We start from the raw sequence: 20,968 nt of genomic DNA, 5'->3' as shown, positions 1-20,968 counted from the left end.
GGGGGGTAGTGTGAAATGAAGTGAAAAAAGTAAATTATTTTTATGGGGATACTTATATCTCAAAACTGAAAGTAATAGACGTGAACATTGGTGTTTGATATCTCCCTTAAACATAAAGAAACAAGCCTTCTTTTCAACTTCTTTTTTTTGGGGGGGGGGGCGGTAAATAAACTTAACGGCGATGGGGTGTAGAAGGAGGTGAGACCAATTGATTTTACTGTTCTTAATGTACTTATAAGGATCCTCCGTTGCTCAGGCGGCAGCGCGCCGGCCTCTCACAGCTGGGTTCCGTGCTTCAAATCCCGGTCACTCCATGTGACATTCGTGCTGGACAAAACGGATTCGGGACAGATTCTCCGGATACTCCGGTTTTCCCTGTCATCAGCCATTCCAGCAACAAATAATAATAATAATAATAATAATAATAATAATAATAATAATAATAATAATAATAATAATAATAATAATGTTCCGGACCGTCGTCAAATGTGCGGACCACGCTGGAAACGGCTCCTGGACGGGTAATGACTAAGAATGCAGTCCAGCCGCGGGTTCAGTGCCGCCAAGGCACCCAATATGACACCACGCCGGATCTCCTGAAGGATTTTATCCATATTAAAAATGATTATAGGAAAAGATGGCAAAGATTTACGGACCCAACTGACCGGGAGGAATACCTGAGCCTAGCCCGGGAAGTACGAAATCGATTGCTGGAAAAGAAGATTGAAAAATGGGAGGAACTTTGCCGTAATCTAATAGAAAACGAGTCAGATCGGGAATTTTGGTGGATTCTCGCAGAAGACGAGTCAGATCGCGAATTTCGGCGGATTATATATCTAAAACAATACGCATTCAATTATAAATTTCAGTATAATACCGTAGCGAAGCACGGGTATCTTGCTAGTTTAAGAATATAAATGTCAATGTAATTAACAAATCTGGAGATATTTGAGGTGAATGTTCTCTACAGTATATATAGCCCAACTCGTTGGCTGAATGGTCAGCGTTCTGGCCTTCGGTTCAGAGGGTCTCGGGTTCGATTCCCGGCCGGGTCGGGAATTTTAATCGCTTCTGATTAATTATTCTGGCTCGGGGACTGGGTGTTTGTGTCCGTCCCAACACTATCCTCTTCATATTCACACAATACACTACCACCACAGAAACACGCCGTATAGGTTGGCGGCAGGAAGGGCATCCGACCATAAAACAGGGCCAAATCCACATGTGCGACGCAGTTCGCACCCGCAACCCCACACGTGTGGGAAAAGCTGTATGAAAACAAGAATAATAAGAATAAGTTCTTGATATATGCTTTCAAGATTTCTCAACCAAGACTGAAAATAACAATTACAATCATGGTAATTTAAAATATAGTCTAAGAACTTTATCCTCGCCTACAATTGTCTGTCATTTCCTCCTATCCCAAACTAGAACTCTTCTCCACTGACATCCTGATGATCCTATAGGGCTTGATATCTCCGGCGAAGCCTCGGTATACCCAGAATTATCTGCCTAACTGTCCAATGAAGACGTGGGGTAGTTAAGCCATTATTTTCTACGATTTGTCCTAATCATCGTAGACCTCCGCTGCAGATTCTGGCAATTACATCAGAGTCACAGTAGGTCGTTCGTGTATCCTAATTTCTGCGTAGTTTTCCACATGTTTTTGTTGTTGTTGAGAACATAAGATTTTCCGGATAATTTTACTTTCAAAGGTAATGAGTGATAGACAACTTTTCTTAGTTACGACTCAATTTTTAGAGTCATAAAGCAGCATTGGTGGGAAATTGTTTTATATATTCGAATTTTGTGTTTCTGGACAATAATTTTGAAGTGAATAGTTCTTTGGCGATAAAGTAACACTGTTGACTAATAAACATATATAATCACTATTATGGGCAGTTAAAATGAGCACAGCAAACACTCTTCGTACTTCAGTTTTCCATCTTCTTAAATATTATACCAATATTTATCAGGAACTTCGTGAACGTTTCTTGTAAGTGAAAGGGGAAACTGCGATTTATGCAGGTTATGCTTACTCAGTATCAGCAGAGAGTCGGTAATGATTGCAGTCTCATGTTGATGTACTCACCTGTGTTTGTCTTACTGTTGCAGTAATCCGTGAGGAACTTCTCGAGAGTAAATCTCGGCAAGTGTAAGTTTTTGACAACTTGCACGGGGTCTCCGTCTTTCCAGAGAAACACCAAGTCGTCTGTGGTCCAGCCGTCTGTGGGGCAAGAAGAAAATGGACTTTCAAAAATTGGCACTCTACAAAAACATTTGCGAGCGAGACCTAAACAACATGTCTGAACAATGAAAATGCACAACATTATTATATTTCCACATACCTCATACTTTTAGAGATATCGTATTTACTTACAACTGGCCATCCTGAGTGAGCACACCTGTCTGTCCAGAGGATAGAGTTTCAGATTCATGGGACAGGACAACGTCAGAGATATTCTGCAAAGATCATAAATTGTGGATGAATATTATACTGTACATATACAGGTAACGAAATGAATGTAAATATATTGGATTGTGCAAAACGTCCGGGGCATTTTTTTTTGATGGATATGAAATAATTATTATGTGTTCATGAAATAATCATTCGACAAAGTATCCTTTTACTATTACCTTCTAGTAAATATGAATTAACACCCTCAGAACACTGGAAATATTTGACAGTGTTGGAATCACTCAACGAATTTTGATTAATGAGTTCTGTGGAGGCCGAAACAAGTGTGAGTTGGGTGACACAATGATCGATAGACAACCACGTGCAACTTTCTATAGCTGATCAGAGGCACATAAGGCCTCAGCTTGTCTTGGTGGAACACAAAAGCTTTCCGAATCACTAGCTCCCAGCTCCTCTGTTGAGCATTTTGGTACCAGTTTTTTCAGTTGGCTCCAATTGACCTCTAAATTGATGGCCTGATTGTACAGGAGTATATTATTCTAATGCAAGCATCTACATAAGAATCTAATTACTAATAGGGGCGTCTACTGTTGAGGAACGATCTGTATCCAGAGACAGTCCAATGTCACCCTACAAGTAGTTACAAAAAATTCTGTGTTCACATACGTTGTCAGTGTGAGAATGGATTTCTGTGATTTTCTGTTTTCACTTCCAGGCAAATGCTGAACAGTTCCAATTCATCATAGGGTAAAGCCGGCATTCCTTCCACCTCCTCACCCAATTTAAGTCACCATCATTCATTTTATCTTTATTACTTCATCAACTGAAGTTGGCGTCAAGAAGGGCATCCGACCGTAAAAATGTTATATATAAATTCATCTCACCTCATGCCCGATCCCGTATCAAGAAACGGGATTAAGGGTTAGACAAACACATAGTATCAGTGTATCTGAAACATTCAAATACACAGTGTTACTAATACTCAGAACGTTTTTGACAACCCAATATTGTAATATTAAATTCATAAATGTATGCATTGCCAATAATAATAATAATAATAATAATAATAATAATAATAATAATAATAATAATAATAATAATAATAACACCTGGTGCAGGTCTTTCAAGTTGGGTGACTGCTCGTCTCTGACGATGGGACTTATCTAGGATGAAATCTTATGTTGAATAAGACACACACATTCATTCACCAAAGCAGATGAATTAGCCAATAAAAGTTTAAATCCCTGGCACGACCGGGAATCGAACCCGGAACTCCTTATGCCAAACGGCAAAAGTTTTAAAATCTAAATAATTTCTAGACAATACATGTGGCGACAGTGTACAATATCTCATTGTAAACAGAAAGGGTCAAGCTACCTCGGTATGGCGACTTGAGGGTGATGCAATAGTGCCAGGTACTTTTAATCACCGTGCCACGCATCTAACAGTTGGAGTAGCTTTGGACTGCAGCGATGCAGCACGTCAGACGAGGTGTCATTTGATTCGTATCAGTGATTTTTACAATCACGGATAAAAATAGAATAGTAAACATTTGAGAAAATTGTGATGCGAAAAATTAGAAAAAAATCTTTCTTCCACAAAATGTCGCGTCAGGACAATAAATGTCTTTGAAATAACCGAAAATGGATTCGAGATAGTAGAGCGTCTTGTTAGATTTCCAAAAGTCCGAAATCACCAGCGCGAGCATCAAAAGGCTTATCAGGAGCGTCCCAAAGTTAAGGCGGTCGAGCGGCGCGAGGTGAGTTCAACGCTAATGGAGCCCCAAGCAAGCCCCAATGGTGAAAAATGGTTTAAGACTTGTGTATGTGGACACTGATCGTCCTCGTGATGAAGAAATGGCTCCACATGAGCGAAGCGATGATTTCAGGAGGATTTTGTTATCAAAGCTCCCAAGACCATGAGCGGTACAAATACAGATTTAATTTTCCCCGTAATATTGACGTCGATCTCTTACTTCTCATATCGCAGACATCGACTTTGTCTCCAAGACCTTAGAATTAAGAAATAAGATGTCAACAATACGAGTTACGTCTTATATTGACTGTATACTTTCACTATGTGCGTATTCTACGTCAAAACTTGCAGTCGTAGTCCCGACGGTTCCCACACAACCCCATTCGATTTTTTCAATTGATTGTCTACCATAGTTACGGGGTTCATGTGCCTCTAACATTTCAGATGAATATTTTGATCCAAGGTCGACCGGGATTCGAACCTCGGTCGTCCGGGTGGAAAGCCGGCAGCTAAGCCACTACGCTAACGCGACCAAACCTATAGATATCAGTGAGGTGGATACTACAGGAATGCTGAAGACGTTGTCCACAGATGTGTGACTAACAATGGTTTCTTGTTAAGCCACATTTAAAAATATTTCCTACTCAACCGGTTGATGATGACTTGAGGCGAGACAAGACGAGTGGATTCTACAAACAAAACGCGAAGAACAAGGAGAAGAGACCCTACACCGATAGTTCCTGAACTAGATTTTCCTCTGAGGAAAGTCTCTTCTTGCATTTGGTCACTAGAAATGTATTCTATGATTATACCTGCTTCCTAATGGTGAAACTAGTAATTCATAGAACGAGTTTTTCCTAATGAATCGTTTGAAGGTAGCTATTGAAGAGAAAATATCGGAAATTGATTGGTTATGCAAGAGTTATTTATCTTCACAGCTCCAGACCTCATATTTCTGTACTAATTTTTAATATGTTTCTGTCCTTTGGGAAGGACATAATATTTCATCTAATATCTCTTCTACCCTATTTTCCTGCAGTGACGACTTTCTTCCCTATCCTCCTCAGTCCGTATGTGGCATATGCTCTACATGTGGTTTTGTCTACTTACAATAAAACAAAGTAATTTAAGGAAAAAAGTAATAAAGGTAGGAAAGTCAACTCTGAGTCCTGATGTAGCATAAGTTATATGCTACACGAATAAAACAACTTAGTGAAACACACTAATTTTCTATGGTGAATTTTTAAAAATTATTTGAGCAAAATATAACACATTGAATGCATCGACAGGCTTGGGACTGAAGAGGCTATAGGACTGTAGATCATCGAGCGGTTCTTAAAAGAGCAATAACGAGTTCGTGCACTCGTCTATCTAAAATATGCGTGTGGTACAGAGGAAGGAAAGCGAAAGAGAAGCAATAAAACACAAAACGAAAGCAGATTCATTTTATCTAACAACATGAGCTGGGGACGGAAGATATAATACCATTGTCCAGAAAGAGGTCGATCACTTCATTGTGTCCTGAATTTCGACAAGGGTTTGCAGCCTGGGAAAATATAGATCCTAAAAAATATAATACGAAGAAGTGCTACAGTTTCAACCAATGAATATGATAATTGTGATATAATCGTTGTATTAGTCGCATGGCATTTAATGTTTCTCGCAATTAGTACGTTATCGGACTTAATTTTAATTATTGTCAAAATAGAATTCACTTCCCATGTAGATAAGAACCCTGTGGATACTCAAAAGAAACACTATATCTGTACGTTCAATTGTTTGTGGAAAAACTGTATTTGCGAGGGACTTTTACAATACCAATCGCTCATTCTTTTTATTTTTTGGTGATTGAATAAGAGAAAATAATGGCCAATAATTTATAGTCACATTAAAGATAAACCAGTAGAAGATATTTGGTGTAAAACTCAAAAGAAGAATGACACATTTTCGCTACTATACTCTGTGCAAAATTCCAATCTAAGGTACCAAAACCTAATTATCCACTGCCTGTTTTATAGAAGGGAGACAAAGTTGACACACTTACCTTATACTGTACAACACGGAGCCATAAGGGAAGATACGGATGTAGACATTCGGCATTATAATATTATGGAAGTGACCTTCTTTCTCATTGGAAAAGAACAAATCTGGCATCCACACTCGCTGTGCGTCCGTCAGCGTCAGGTACTTGATCTTGCCTGTAAAACAAACAACATCACTCAATGAACTGATAATATATTACGTTTATTTTAACTCTCAGAGTGAATATTATGTGCTAAAGTAGTAGTAGTAGTAGTAGTAGTAGTAGTAGTAGTAGTAGTAGTAGTAGTAGTAGTAGTAAGTGTCGGGGTATATGAGTAGCGTATCTGATTGATACTCGTAGGTCCTGGCTTCAATTTTCGTCTAAAGATGTTGGTAATAATAATAAATGTTTAATGTTCTTTCAAATACTGGAAGCGAACTAAATAGTTTCTTATATGCCCGTTAACTCTACCAAGAGAGCCAAGTAATACGGCTATGGTGCCGTCACGCTGGCCGCTTGATACTTGGCATTCTTTTCTTTTTTTTGCTATTTGCTTTACGTCGCACCGACACAGATGTGTCTTGTGGCGACGAAAGGATAGGAAAGGTCTAGGAATTGGAAGGAAGTGGCCGTGACCTTAATTAACGTACAGCCCCGGCATTTGCCTGGTGTGAAAATGGGAAACCACGGAAAACCATCTTCAGGGCTGCCGACAGTGGGGCTCAAACCCACTATCTTCCGATTACTGGATACTGGCCGAACTTAAGCGACTAACTGGGCATTAGTCGTCTTGGCAGGCTAAGGGCATTCATTGGCTTTACGGGTAAATCATGTCTTTGTTTCTTAATTTGTATTACGTTTACGTGTCATCAGATTAACAGTGCAGTTCTAGAAATCCATTCTGTAGTTTTCATATCACATTTTTTCTCTACCAGAAGAGTAAACAAAATCCCATGGCGCAACAGCCCTGATGAACCTTGGCTTACCAAGCGACCGCTGTTCATTCTGAAGGCCTGCAGATTAAGAGGTGATGTGTGGTCAGTGTGACGAACCCTATAGGCCTTCAGTTTTCGTTTTCTGGACAGAAACTAGAAGAGTGAGGCATCATCGAAATTTCGTGAAGTTTTTTGAAGTTAAGATATGTTGTGTTCACCCGCGACTTCCAAGTTGAAATTCGTTGGCGTGTCGTGAAGTGCTATTATACCGGTGCTCCTTTACGGCCCGCCTCAGTAGAGGAACGGTTAGCACTATTAGCTGCCTGGGTTCGATTTCCGGTACTGGCAAAAATTTAAGAATGGCAGGAGGGCTGGTATGTGGTTAAAATTTTACATTCACCTCATCTCGTTTGGGGAATGTCTGAAGAGATTTGCACTACCTCGGGATGAGGATACGAGTTTACTGTCGGAGGTTGGACACTACAGGTCTCAGCAATGAAAAAACTCCAGGCTTTTCAAGTGTGGATGTATCGTAGACTGTTCAAGATCCCACGAGTAGACCGCGTCACCAACGAGGAGGTTCCACGTAGAGTCGGGAAATTGTAAGTCCTAAAGCTGACACCGCACAGAACTCTACGCTATGTTCGCTACGCACGCTACGTGAGAGATATTGGCTGATAGTGTGCCGTGGGTGTGCAGTGATGACTCCGACGATGGGCTATTGTTGTTACTTTCCGCATGTAAGCGTAGAAGGAAGTGGCTGCGAACTCACAGAAGTTTGGTAGATTTCATCATTTGATAAAACAATTACGTATTGAAAAAATTAAATCTAAAGCATTATTTAAAGAGCCATTTTTAATTAGCGAATACTGCGCTGAATCAGAGGTAATAACACGAGTTGTAAGAAGAGTGGAAAATGACTGGTGAGAAATAGGCGCGCATACCCATCCAGTGCAACGTTTTCCAAATACAGCCGAGAATCATACACTCCGCGACGCTGCTAATGTAGCGAACAGGACGAACGCAGCGTAGAGAACTCCTCTCACATTGTCAATAAGGGAAGTTATTTTATTGTTCACATAGCGACCATCGCGTACGTGGCGTGCATCGGTTACGTAGCTCTCTGTAGCGGTACCTTAACGTTCGCAAAATATACGAAAGCGACCTATTTAGATTACAACATACGAAATGACCAAACTATCCTGATATAACTTATCATATAGTGGTTTATTTTATTGCATATAAACGTAGTGTTTCTTATTAGTTTTTGTATTATTGTTCACTACACTTTATTAATTTGACTCTGTTTTAGTTTGTGTTTGTAATATTTAATGTGGTTTTTAAAACCGGGCGAGTTGGCCGTGTGGTTAGGAGCGCGCATCTGTGAGCTCGCATCCGGGAGATAGTGGGTTCGAACCCCACTGTCGGCAGCCCTGAAGATGGTTTTCTGTAGTTTCCCATTTTCACACAAGACAAATGCTGGGGCTGTACTTTAATTAAGGCCACGGCCGATTCCTTCCCATTCTAGGCCTTTCCTGTCCCATCGTCGCCTTAGGGCCTCATTCAGGCGGCCTCACCTGCTATGCTGGGATAGAGAAGAAAGAGGAAGGAAGCGGTCGTGGCCTTAAGTTAGGTACCTTCCCACCAATTGCCTGGAGGAAAGTGGGAAACAACGGAAATCCACTTCGAGGATGGCTGAGGAGGGGATCGAACCCCTTCTACTCAGGTGACCTCCCGAGGCTGAGTGGACCCCGTTCCAGCCCTCGTACCACGCCTCAGATTTCGTGGTTCCGGGCTGAGTGGCTCAGACGGTTGAGGTGCTGGCCTTTTGACCAAAACTTGGCAGGTTTGATCCTGGCTCAGTCCGGTGGTATTTGAAGATGTTCAGATACGTCAGCCTCGTGTCGGTAGATTTACTGGCACGTAAATGAACTCCTGCTGGACTAAATTCCGGCACCTTGGTGTCTCCGAAAACCGTAAAAAAGTAGTTAGTGGTACGTAAAGTAAATAACATTAATTCATTTTCGTGGCAGAGCTAGAATCGAACCAGGGCTATCGCGGATGACAACTAACAACGCTAATCACTACACTACGCAGGCGGACATTACTGTCTCTGACAATACAGTACGTGTGGTCTGAGGAATGAAGAAACAACATAATTTAAACTAAGCGTTTCTCTATCTAGAAAGTTCACGACGGATGTGCGATTTTCAACTGCACAGGCGAGTATTCGGCTGTTGAATATGCAAAGCCTGGGGCAACGTCAAGTATCGACTCAAGCACCCCATGAGGTTCCACATAGTTTGTGGAGGATGCTGTTTTGGGTCTTAAGCTTCAATGCAAGGTTTTCTGGATGCCTTTTATAAGAAATTAAGGATCACATGCAGATATTTTAAATGAGGATTGTGCCGAAGCATGGTGCCGTTGAGAGACACACTCAGCCGTGTATCTACCATCTTGTTATTAAGATACTTGGCTGTACTCCACAATTACGGAAATACGATGGAGTGTTGTAATACTTCTACGAAGAGTCAAATTATACTTCATGGACTAGTTAATTTGGAACACTGGAGCACTACGTGCTACCATTTTCATACGAGAGTTACATTTTCTACAAAACGGGAGAAGCGACTTGTTTACGAGCAGCTGTCAATCAAGCTGTCTCTTCCATCTTTGTGAGGCGTGAAGGGAAAAGACAGCTGCAGTAGTTGAACAGAGACATCTACAAATTCAGCTTAGCAATTTATTACTTCCAGCCATGAGTTTTCATCATTCACGATTTTAACAACGAAGCATTGAAAGAATGGAGGTAAAATTGTATTTAATTTTGAAACTGGATTCTGATGTGTAGACAATGCTATAACATGCCTATTTATAGTAAAAGAGGAGATTGAATACAAACAGAATAAATTCTTTCACGCTCATAAACAAAGAAACGAGGACCCGACATTTCAAACCTGTCATTGACGTATATCATATGTTATTTACAAGGTGCTTCGGGAGATGAGTAGATTCAAACCCCACTGTCGGCAGCCCTGAAGATGGTTTTCCGGTTGTTTCTATTTTCACACTCGGCAAATCCTGGTGCTGTACTGGTGGCTAACTTCCCACTCGTAGCCCTTTCCTATCTAATTGTCGCCAGAAGACCTATATATTTCTGTGCGATATATATATTTTTTTTCAATTTGCTTACATCGTATGTTTATATACTGTGTGTTTGTTTGTTTGCTTGTTTCTGTTTAGTTTGTAATAAATTACTTATTGAAAATGAAGATCCACAGCCTATTTCCAGTCATTCTACCGGGTCAGGAATGGAATGAATGAAGCCCCTATCTAGCGGCGATGGTGGGAATTGTGCCGGCTGCCGAAGCCTGTCGTACTCCTCTGGGACAATGCTTAATGAATGACAGATGAAATGAAATGATATTGGAGTGTGTTGCTGGAATGAATTATGACAGGGAAAACCGGAGTACCCGGAGGAAAACCTGTCCCCCCTCCGCTTTGTCCAGCACAAATCTCACATGGAGTGACCGGGATTTGAACCACGGAACCCAGCGGTGAGAGGCCGGCGTCCTGCCGCCTGAGCCACGGAGGCTCAAATTACTTCTTCTTCTTCTTATTCTTACTATTATTATTAGTTTAATTGCTATATTTTACCCATCTCTCACTGCAATGAGCCACTCATGATTTTGAAGTACCATCTGACTCCCATAAAAGAAATCCTAAAATTTAGCCCGTATTTGTGTTACACCCTATATATTAAAAACCGTAGTAGTAACCTAGATTTTCTATATCCAGAACAACCAGTGGTGTCTTTACCTGAAGTAAGCAGAACAATTTTTATTCTAATTTTAATTTATTAAATTTTCGAGTGTACTGGTGTTAAGAAGTCAAAATTTAGCCCTTTTGAATGCTGTGCGAGTTCAATGGCACCTGCTGTCATTTCTTGATGGATTCAGTACTTTTGCATCTGTCTCCTGGAATAGGCCAGAGCATTTTTTTTTCTTTTGCTAGTTACTTTACGTTGCACCGACACAGATAGATCTTATGGCGACGATGGGACAGGAAATGGCTAGGAGTGGGAAGGAAGCGGCCGTGGCCTTAATTAAGGTACAGCCCCAGCATTAGCCTGGTGTGAAAATGGGAAATCACGGAAAACCATTTTCAGGGCTGCCGATAGTGGTGTTCAAACCTACTATCTCCCGAATACTGGATACTGGCCGCAATTAGAGCAAAATGTAGCTTCCGCTGAAGCCCCAGTCTTATCCATGGCTGTGCAAGTGTGGAGTCTGCTGAAGTATGGGTGCTGCTGTATAATGACGTTTGCAGCACGACTAGTGCCTCTACGAGAACAGCCACTCATAGGGCCAGCCATGTTCCAACAGAACTTTCTGGTCCTTTGAGGAAACTTTCTTGCCCAGTACGCCTCATTTTAGCGTCGCCATCCTTTTGTGGTTTTCAGATAACCACGTAGCCTCTGGTGGAGTAATTTCAGAATCTAACCAGATTATTGGCTGATCACCCAACAGATGGAAGTGCTTAAAAATTGCGTTCGTTTACGTATTATTCCACATCTTCAGAAAACAAAATCGTTAAGTGTAGGGACGTTAGCCAATCAATAAGTCAAGTATAGTTCTACAGAAATTTGTAATATAATGATAACAAATTCCAAAAGGAAATTTTCTGTTAGTGCGAGAAAAACAAGCCACATTAATAAGAACAATTTCAGTCACTATCAATATTTTGCAAATCTTCTATTATTATATATTATACTAGCAGAAGTACCCGTTCTTCGTACGGGTAATCAGAAACTGGCTTTAGTTGCTCATACTATCGGTGTGACTGACTTCATTAGATATTTATATCACTGGTGTATTAAGTACGTAGAAATTATTTGTCATGTTTGGAATTATTATCTTCATGGGGGCCTCTAAATATTAGTTCCTAATTAGCGTCGACCTCTAAGATCTTTTGCTACCATGTTTTTCCTTCATTCCCATCTAGATATACCTGCTCCCTTCACAAACCTGCAGGTTTGGTATAAGTATACTTCCGCTAGATAGTACCACAAATATAAATATTATTGAATGTATTTGTTTGATCCGACATTTCGTAACTATTACAAATGATCAAGGAAATACGCGACGCATAAAAGAAACTACTATAATTATGTATATTTATAATTCTCAGGTCTTGTCACTCATGTCGCACATCATATAATGAATCTGAGTATAAATGTTGAGAATTTTTTTCAAGTCATCTTGACAATTGTGTACAGTATATAGGTTGTTTTCATGGTTACAATGATCGTAAAAGTGGACCAAAATATCGGCACTAATAACATCAGTGATCCTACTACTCCTTGATTTGATAGAAAATACTTTAAACTATAGGTAACAGACTCCGCAAAATGCTGAAACCTAAGCCAGTACGTAAAAACGGAGGCCCGTCGGCAACCGCTGGTCGCTGTACTACGGAGATCTCCGGGGCTATTATTTTTATACTTCACTCCCTTTCCATCCCCGCCCAAAGGAGTGCTATGAGCGTCTTACACAACAGTTTATTTTTTCCAGATAGTAAGTCATACGTGTATCAATTTTGGTTGGTAGCTATGCCCAAACGTACATGCATAATCTAGCTGCTGTAGAATCCTGGAGCTGACGTTACCATGGTTACAGCCGTTCGTTTCTTTATCCGATTCCTAGAGCAGGGGTAGTGTGGTTCCAATATCTCCATAACGGTTGGTTTTAGGGCCTTAAAACATTGTTCTTTGCGTCAAGGGGCTTAAAATGAGCTTTGTCTCGTCCTTGTACGACAAATTCGATTTCGCCTATATTAGTCTATAATTTTAATATTTGTATATCTACCCCCGTCGTCCCCCCCTCGTATTGTTTTGAAAATCAAATACAGCCCATGTCACTCACTGGCAATGTAGCTTTCTATAGGTGAAGTCGGTTCAGTAGTTTTTGAGTCTATCTGTTAAAAACAAATACACAAAATTTTCCTCTTTATAATATTAGTATAGAAGTATAGATTACATCCCTACACATACGGTTGCCGTCAGGAAGGGCATCCAGCCGTAAAACAGGGTCAAATCCACATGTGCGACACAGTTCGCACCCGCAACCCCACAGGTGTGGGTAAAGCGATAGAAGAAGAAGATACTCATTTTAAAAATTCACCCGCTTTTTATTCTTTTCACCCCCTTAAGTGGATTTTCCAAAAAGAGTGTGTTAATTTCTAAAGGAGATTCCACGTACCAATTTTAAAGTCTGTAACATCTTCATTTTTTTTTTTTTGCTAGGGGCTTTACGTCGCACCGACACAGATAGGTCTTATGGCGACGATGGGTTAGGAAAGGCCTAGGAGTTGGAAGGAAGCGGCCGTGGCCTTAATTCAGGTGCAGCCCCAGCATTTGCCTGGTGTGAAAATGGGAAACCACGGAAAACCATCTTCAGGGCTGCCGATAGTGGGATTCGAACCTACTATCTCCCGGATGCAAGCTCACAGTCGCGCGCCTCTACGCGCACGGCCAACTCGCCCGGTCTCTTCATTTTTTTGAGATATATGTATCATCATATAAATAATTCAACTTCCTCACTTCTTTTCACCCCCCCCCCCCCCGCTTAAGTGGATTTTCTGAAAACGAATATTTGTGTTCTTTTATTTTTAAAGGGAATTCCAAATATCAATTTTCATGTCTGTAACATGTTAGTTTTTTTTATTTATTGTAGATAATTTAGCTGCTGTAGAATCCTGGAGCTGACGTTGCCATGGTTACGGCAGTTCATTACTTTATCCGATTCCTAGAGCAGGGGTATGGTGCCAATATCTCCGTAACGGTTTGTTTTAGGGCCTTAAAACATGGTTTTTGGGCCCGTATGGCTTACCGAGTCTTGTTCTTTGTGTCAAGATGATTAAATTGAGCTTTGTCTCATCCTTACACGACAAATTCGATATTTTGCCTATATTAGCCTATTATTTTTATATCTCCCCCTTCGTGCCCCCACCTCGAATTGTTTTGAAAATAAAATACAGCCCATGTTTCTCACTGGCAATGTAGCTTTCTATAGGTGAAGTGATTTTTAAAATCGGTTCACACAATGTACGAAATAATTCTATGCATTTCCTTTCAGTTGTTATGTATATTACGAAAAAAATACAAAACTAAACATCTACAGGAAACGTGTTCTACAAACAAAATACAGCGGTGTCACCTGTAGGTGACATTGGTCAGTATAGTTACAGCACAGCGTATCGAAGAGGAAGTGTGACATCTTCACGAGTTACCATGGACCGCCGCACAGATGGCACTGCCATCCATAGTGATGACTGAGAGCGACGATAACAGAGGCATTATCGGGACTGCTACTTCAAAATCTGCTAAGAAACTCAAGCATGCAACTTACGTTTGAAAGTGATTTCATCTTCTGGACACTTTGGGATATTTCCTGGATGATTTCGCTGCCTTCGAAGTAACCAGCTCTCTTCTTATCTCCTTCGTGCGGAAGAAGAATCGACATTTCAAGTAGTGAAATACGAGTTTTGGTAGCAAACACAGCACATGATCTTCACAGCACCCCAACTGCGATGACTTCACTTTAATAACATGTAATTTTTCCAAGCCCTCGAAGGAAGTATCACCCCAAAAACTATCCATACACGATAGCTTTTCCGCAACAACATTTTCCATTTGCAAAAAACGCGTTATAAACACTTTCCCTTCACCAAATTTCTCAAGTGGGATTCAGAAGGCAAAGGCAGCAAGTCATGAATTAAACAGTGCCGATAACCCTTGGGAGACTTTATTTTCAAAAGAAGTGCATCAAGAAATTCATCACTATATCTCATTCCTTTTTTACTTTCCGCTTGACATTTCTTTAAAATTGTATCGACTATAATTTTCTGTGTTTGTTGTTTTTTTTTTTTTGCTGAGAGAACCGAATTGTTTTGACTGAGTGAAATTTCCCTTTGATTTTATATCAGAAATGTCTTTTTCAAGCAAATGTATCTTAGCTTTAGCGACATTGAGTTGATTATGCGTTCTAATGAAATTACGTTTCTGATTCTTCAATCTCCTCTTTAATAGCGCAATAGTTTTCCTAGCATCTGCGACGTTAGAGCTATCTTCAACTGCTGAGCATACAGGTTGATCACTATCACTGATATTTACAATCTGTTCAGGGCTTTTATTAGATAAATCTCTTCGTGTGGATTGCCTATTCGTAGGGGAGTTGCGTTTCTTATCTGCCTTAGAAATATACTTGGGTAGATTAGGAAATATGTGAGGAAATGCTTCTGGTTTTAATTTCCAGCGCTGTCTTGGTATCTCTACTCTTTCACCATTCTCCGTAAATGAGTCTACGTTTACTAGAAAGTCATCGAAAAAATGAATGTCACAACCGAAACAGTTATGAGTTAATTTTCGGTCTTTTCTATGGATAGCCTTCTGCCATTTCAGTAAAACACCACTCTCTTTAGGAGGCCTAAAGAAATGCCTACGTGAAGACGATCGGTCATATCCAGATCTGCAGCCGGGTACAAAACATGAGGGCATGATGTGGTAGTTTCCTCCCGCACTGATATACGTTGCCTTATAGCACAATAGCGACAAAGACCGAGGTATTTAAAACATAACATTTCTCACACCAGTCAATCGTGAATACACTAATAACGCAAAGTGTGGAAACATCTCTGACAGCGACAATAATGAGCAATAAAAATTACTACAACTGAAGGCGAATATAACGCGGGCTAATGGCCAAGGGTCTCTGTTGACATCACAATCGCCTGTGCTGCCACCAAGCGGGTGTCCCACCAATCTCTTGAGCTCTTTACGGGCGAACGGAGATGTCGCACTTCCTCTTCGATACGCTATGGTTACAGTTTGCAGCTTTCTGGTAGTTTACTTTAAAGTGCGAGGACAACTGCTGCCCCTAACACATATTCGGACTTTTCAGGATGCTGAGCCCATTCAGGTCCTTGGTAAGACTTGAAGGCTATGAGGTAATCAAATCGCGTAGCAATTGTTCACAGTTTATGGCCGAACCGCAGAGGTTTTCCGTGGATATGTTGCTTGGTACTGAACGACTGTAATAGGGAACCATAGCTTCATCCACTGCAAGATCAGTTGAATCGATTTCTTCAAATGACCGTAGTTTTGATTTAGGAATTTTAACTGTTCTCATACCATGCAAAGTTTGTCATTGAGGGGTGGGGGTGGGGTGGGGGGATATTCATATTATCTGAAGGAAGTAAATACTGATGAATTTCTGGAAATGTATTTATTCTCATGCTGTAAGTTATTGAAGACATCTGATTTTAATTCTCAAAGCATTCCTACAGTTTTGCAAATTCATTTAGCCAGTCAACAGTAGCACAACGATATAAACATTTATATCATCTGAATTTATGTCTAACACGTGGTTCCTGAGCAGAACATATAGCTTCGACATTTTTACAATGAGATTATTCTTCTTCAATGAACTATAACTCAAGACACTGAACTGGAGACAGTTGCGGTGTGTCATATTCAGAAGGTACCTCATGCACGTCACCTCACTTAATCAGAAAATAAAATTCCCCTCTGTAGCTGCACACACTATATTGTATTATTTCTTACAAGATTCTGGTTTATTTGTCTTAGAAAGAGCAGATGCCTGCTGCATTTCATTATAAGGTACCGACGTACCATCATCTGCTGATATCGCATTTATTTCCACTGTCAACCTCAATATTCTACCAGGGAGGGGATTGACATCGACAGAATTGGTTGCTTCATCACCACTTTCCCCATCCGTAAAATGTCCTTCATTTGAAGGAAACATAATGATATCTATAGATGATGCATAATTACTGTCATCTTCCAACATTTCTAGTACCTCATCCAGTGTAAGATTGAAAAGAGGGAGAAAACACGAAGTGAATATCGGATACTATTCATGACTGAAGCTGGACAAAAAGGCCTACTTCATGTGACCAACGTCATCTATAGGTGACACCATGCCTTTTCACGACGATAACATATACTTAAATTATAATATTGTGCTTACAAACGTGTCACTTTCATTCCGAACATTTTAACCATTTACGTGCATAAAATGCAAAATAAAATGACCTTTTATTGCACGCTTTCCATACCATAATGACTTGCAGTTGCTTCTTCACTTCAATCCAGTCTGTTTCCTCTTTTATCCGAGCGAGAACTGACTGACCAGTGCAGGCTGCGAGTTCAAAATTGGTCCATTTCAAATGATAAGACCTTTCTTTAAATACTTCCAACAGGCAGAGAAGTTCAAGCAGCCTGATGAGCAGGAAATGTTATTAGTATTAAATGTCACCTTTCCTGGGAGCAAAGGCAGCCGAGCATAGAGCTAACCGCTCTACCCCACCAAATTTCGAGGTTAGGTATAGTGGAAGCCTTTACCCCTCCAAGGGTCTTCATGACCTGTACGTAGATGACTTTGCTTTTTAATATGGTTGTTTATTTATCAATATTTAAGTGTTGAAAATTCAATAAAATGTGAACAAAATTTTTCTGTAACAATATTGTTAGTGTGTTGCGGGCAATGTATAAAATAGATTTTATAAATAATTATACATCTAAAACAGTTTGGAATATTGTAGGATTAAGCACGTGATGTGGTAGGACGCGTGTAGTTGTAGAGAACACTGTATACACACAAGTAATTCAATTGCTTGTTTACAATACAGCAGACGTGGGGTGAACAATGTCATCACAAGTGAAGTCTGATAATAGTGTATACAGTGCAGTGCAAGCTACAGCTAGTGTTTTCATTTCATGCACAATGCATATTTCGCACTTTGAAGAAGCCAGAATTGTTGCACTAATTCAGGGTGGATATATGCAAGCAGAAATATCACGCATAATCACCATCATCAAAAAGTTTGTATACCCTCCCTGAAGGGGAGGGGCAGGTCACCTAGTAGGTTACGCCTACTCTCTGGCTAGTATATCACGCATCGTAGATGTTACCCAACGGTGCAGTGTCAAAAACGCGAGAAAGGTACCGTGAGACCAATGATTGACTGACAGACTGAGGAAAGATTAACCGAGTGACAACGCCACGTCAAGTGTATCCGCGTAACAGCGTAGAGGAGACCAACTTGGACTGCTCAACAATTACGGCATGACCGTGAGGGCAACCGCGTTCCATGTATCTTCACAAACTGTGCGTATTCGGTTAAAAAAATGCCAAATAAGGTCATATCGACCGATTCCTCGTTTTCCACTAGAGAATCATCGTGTTGAGAGAAGATGATCGGCCATCCAACATCTTAATTGGGGGTTGGGCGAATGGCGTAATGTCATGTTTGCAGATGAAACACAGATATCACTTAGGGTAGATACACGACGACAAATAGGGTAGAGACGCAAACGATGCGGTTTAAAGTAACAGCATGTTCAAGAAACGGATTTGGTGGAGGTGATGTAATGTTTTGATCAGGGATTTTACAGGGTCGTCGTACACCTTTGATGTCAATTCGAGTAACTTTACCTACTCAGCATCTTCGACCATTTGTACAAACATTTAGGAATGAATATAGTGCTGAATTAATTTTAATCGAAGGCAATGGTCGCCCTGATGGAGGAAGATCAGTGAGGAACTTGATGTGAGAGGCGGGTATCAATCATATGGACCGGCCAGCTAATTCACCGCATTGAACTGCATTGAGCATGCAGAGGACAAGTTGAAAACGGCTGTTTTTGAACGACCACAGCATCGTCACACCTCATTAGAATTGCCAATAAGGAATGGGACCTTCTTCCTCAAGATGATGTCAATGTATTGATCACACGCACGCCGCAGCCATAACGCAATACTAAGGCAGAGCGAGGAAGGGACAACCTTCACAAAAGAAAAATGTGACCCTTTCATTATTACTGTTTTTTGCGTTAGATATTGGAGGAAAAACGTTAGAGTGTGTAAAAGTTTACATTTGCAGATTGTGTATTTCTGTGATTCAATAAAAGTATTCTATAACTTCATTTCTGCATTGTATCCTTGATATTGCGGTGTATATATTCATTATTTATTATGGAATACAATAGTTTCTTTCAAATGAAATCACCAAACTTTAACGTACAACATGTGAAAATACTTTCTTTTTTCGAATAGTATTAGGTTGTATTTTGAGAAAAATCGCTCACTACCCGCGTTGGAAACAATCCATCATACGAATTTACAGTGCAGAGTCACTCTCAAAAAATGGGGTGAGACGCGAAGGACGCGGTGGAAGGTAACAGATGTTCAAGAGGCGCATTAGGAGGTGGTGGTGTAATGTTTTCGCATTCATTTCGAATATTTAGCTCTGTCGTAGAAGTATCGTAATTTTGTAAAAATTCCTGGTAAACATTTGTTAATGACATGAACCACGTTCATATTTCTTACAACTACTTGTAGAAAAAAGCGCACTTCTACGGGTTGGACGGGCAGTTTCCCTTACCAGGGGAGATACCCCGGCAGCCAGTTCTTTTAATTTAGTCTTAGACAGTAGAACAAGCTAGTTAGGATGTTAGTGTAGCTTGTAGTTAAGGTAGCATCTTACATGTGGTGCTGGATATCCGCGCATGTGTGGGATGCTACAGAGTAGATTTAATAAATAGTAAACTTAGACATAGGGGGCAGTAGTGGCTTGTTATCTTTATTACCTAACCGATGTTATGTACTATGATGGAAATAAATGAAATGAAATGTCGTATGGCTTTTAGTGCCAGGATATCCCAGGACGGGTTCGGCTCGCCAGGTGCAGGTCTTTCTATTTGACTCCCGTAGGCGACCTGCGCGTCGTGATGAGGATGAAATGATGATGGAGACAACACATACACCCAGCCCCCCTGTCATTGGAATTAACCAATTAAGGTTAAAATCCCCGACCCGGCCGGGAATCGTACCCGGGACCCTCTGAACCGAAGGCCAGTACGCTGACCGTTCAGCCAACGAGTCTTTATTTAATGTTTTTTGTATAACGTGCATATTAGATGTTTCAGTTATTTTCAAATACCAGTTTTGAAGAGTGGGAGAAGTGAGTCCTAACATCGAAATTGGATTCCTGAATCATCGGACACGGCCCGAGATCCATTAACTTCACTAATGACATACAATAGAGTCCCCCTAATCCGAAACCCAACAATTACGCAATCTGAACTAATTTTTTGAAATACAAAATTTGTAATGTAATGAAAAATAATGCGTTTCTGAACGAATATTACCGTATTGGAATTTTGTTATTCACGTATCATATCATTTTTTTTTTCTATTTGCATTACGTCGCATCGACACAGAGCGATCTTATGGCGCCGATGGGTTAGGAAAGAGCTAGGAGTGGGAGAGTGGGAAGGAAGCGGCCGTGGCCTTAATTAAGGTAGATCCCTAGCATTTGCCTGGTGTAAAATGGGAAACCGCGTGAAACCACCTTCAGGGCTGCCGACAGTGGGGTTCGAACCCACTATCTCCTGAATGCAAGCTCACAGCTGCGCGCCCCTAACCGCACGGCCAACTCGCCTGGTACATATCATATCAGTATAGAGTAATTTTGCCCTCTCAACTGCATTACACCGAGCTCGATAGCTGCAGTCGCTTAAGTGCGGCCAGTATCCAGTATTCGGGAGATAGTAGGTTCGAACCCCACTATCGGCAGCCCTGAAAATGGTTTTCCGTGGTTTCCCATTTTCACACCAGGCAAATGCTGGGGCTGTACCTTAATTAAGGCCACGGCCGCTTCCTTCCCACTCCTAGCCCTTCCCTGTCCCATTGTCGCCATAAGACCTATCTGTGTCGGTGCGACGTAAAGCAACTAGCAACTGCATTACAC

The 20,968-nt window shown here is 40.8% G+C and overlaps 1 protein-coding gene across 5 annotated transcripts in view; it reads right to left on the bottom strand.

The window, feature by feature from the left end:
* The window catches only part of GluClalpha (glycine receptor alpha 1), a 670,611-nt gene that overhangs the window by 112,007 nt on the left and 537,636 nt on the right, over positions 1-20,968 (bottom strand). For all 5 annotated transcript variants that reach the window (XM_067136739.2, XM_067136737.2, XM_067136738.2 and 2 more), the window contains 3 exons: positions 6,219-6,372; positions 2,381-2,463; positions 2,093-2,227 (listed from right to left, as the gene is read on the bottom strand). In XM_067136739.2, coding sequence (XP_066992840.1) covers positions 2,093-2,227; positions 2,381-2,463; positions 6,219-6,372 — 372 coding nt within the window. The remainder of the gene's footprint in view (positions 1-2,092; positions 2,228-2,380; positions 2,464-6,218; positions 6,373-20,968) is intronic.

Source organism: Anabrus simplex, chromosome 1, assembly GCF_040414725.1.
Source record: "Anabrus simplex isolate iqAnaSimp1 chromosome 1, ASM4041472v1, whole genome shotgun sequence".
Lineage (NCBI taxonomy): Eukaryota > Metazoa > Arthropoda > Insecta > Orthoptera > Tettigoniidae > Anabrus > Anabrus simplex.
This window is presented reverse-complemented; position numbering and strand designations above follow the sequence as displayed.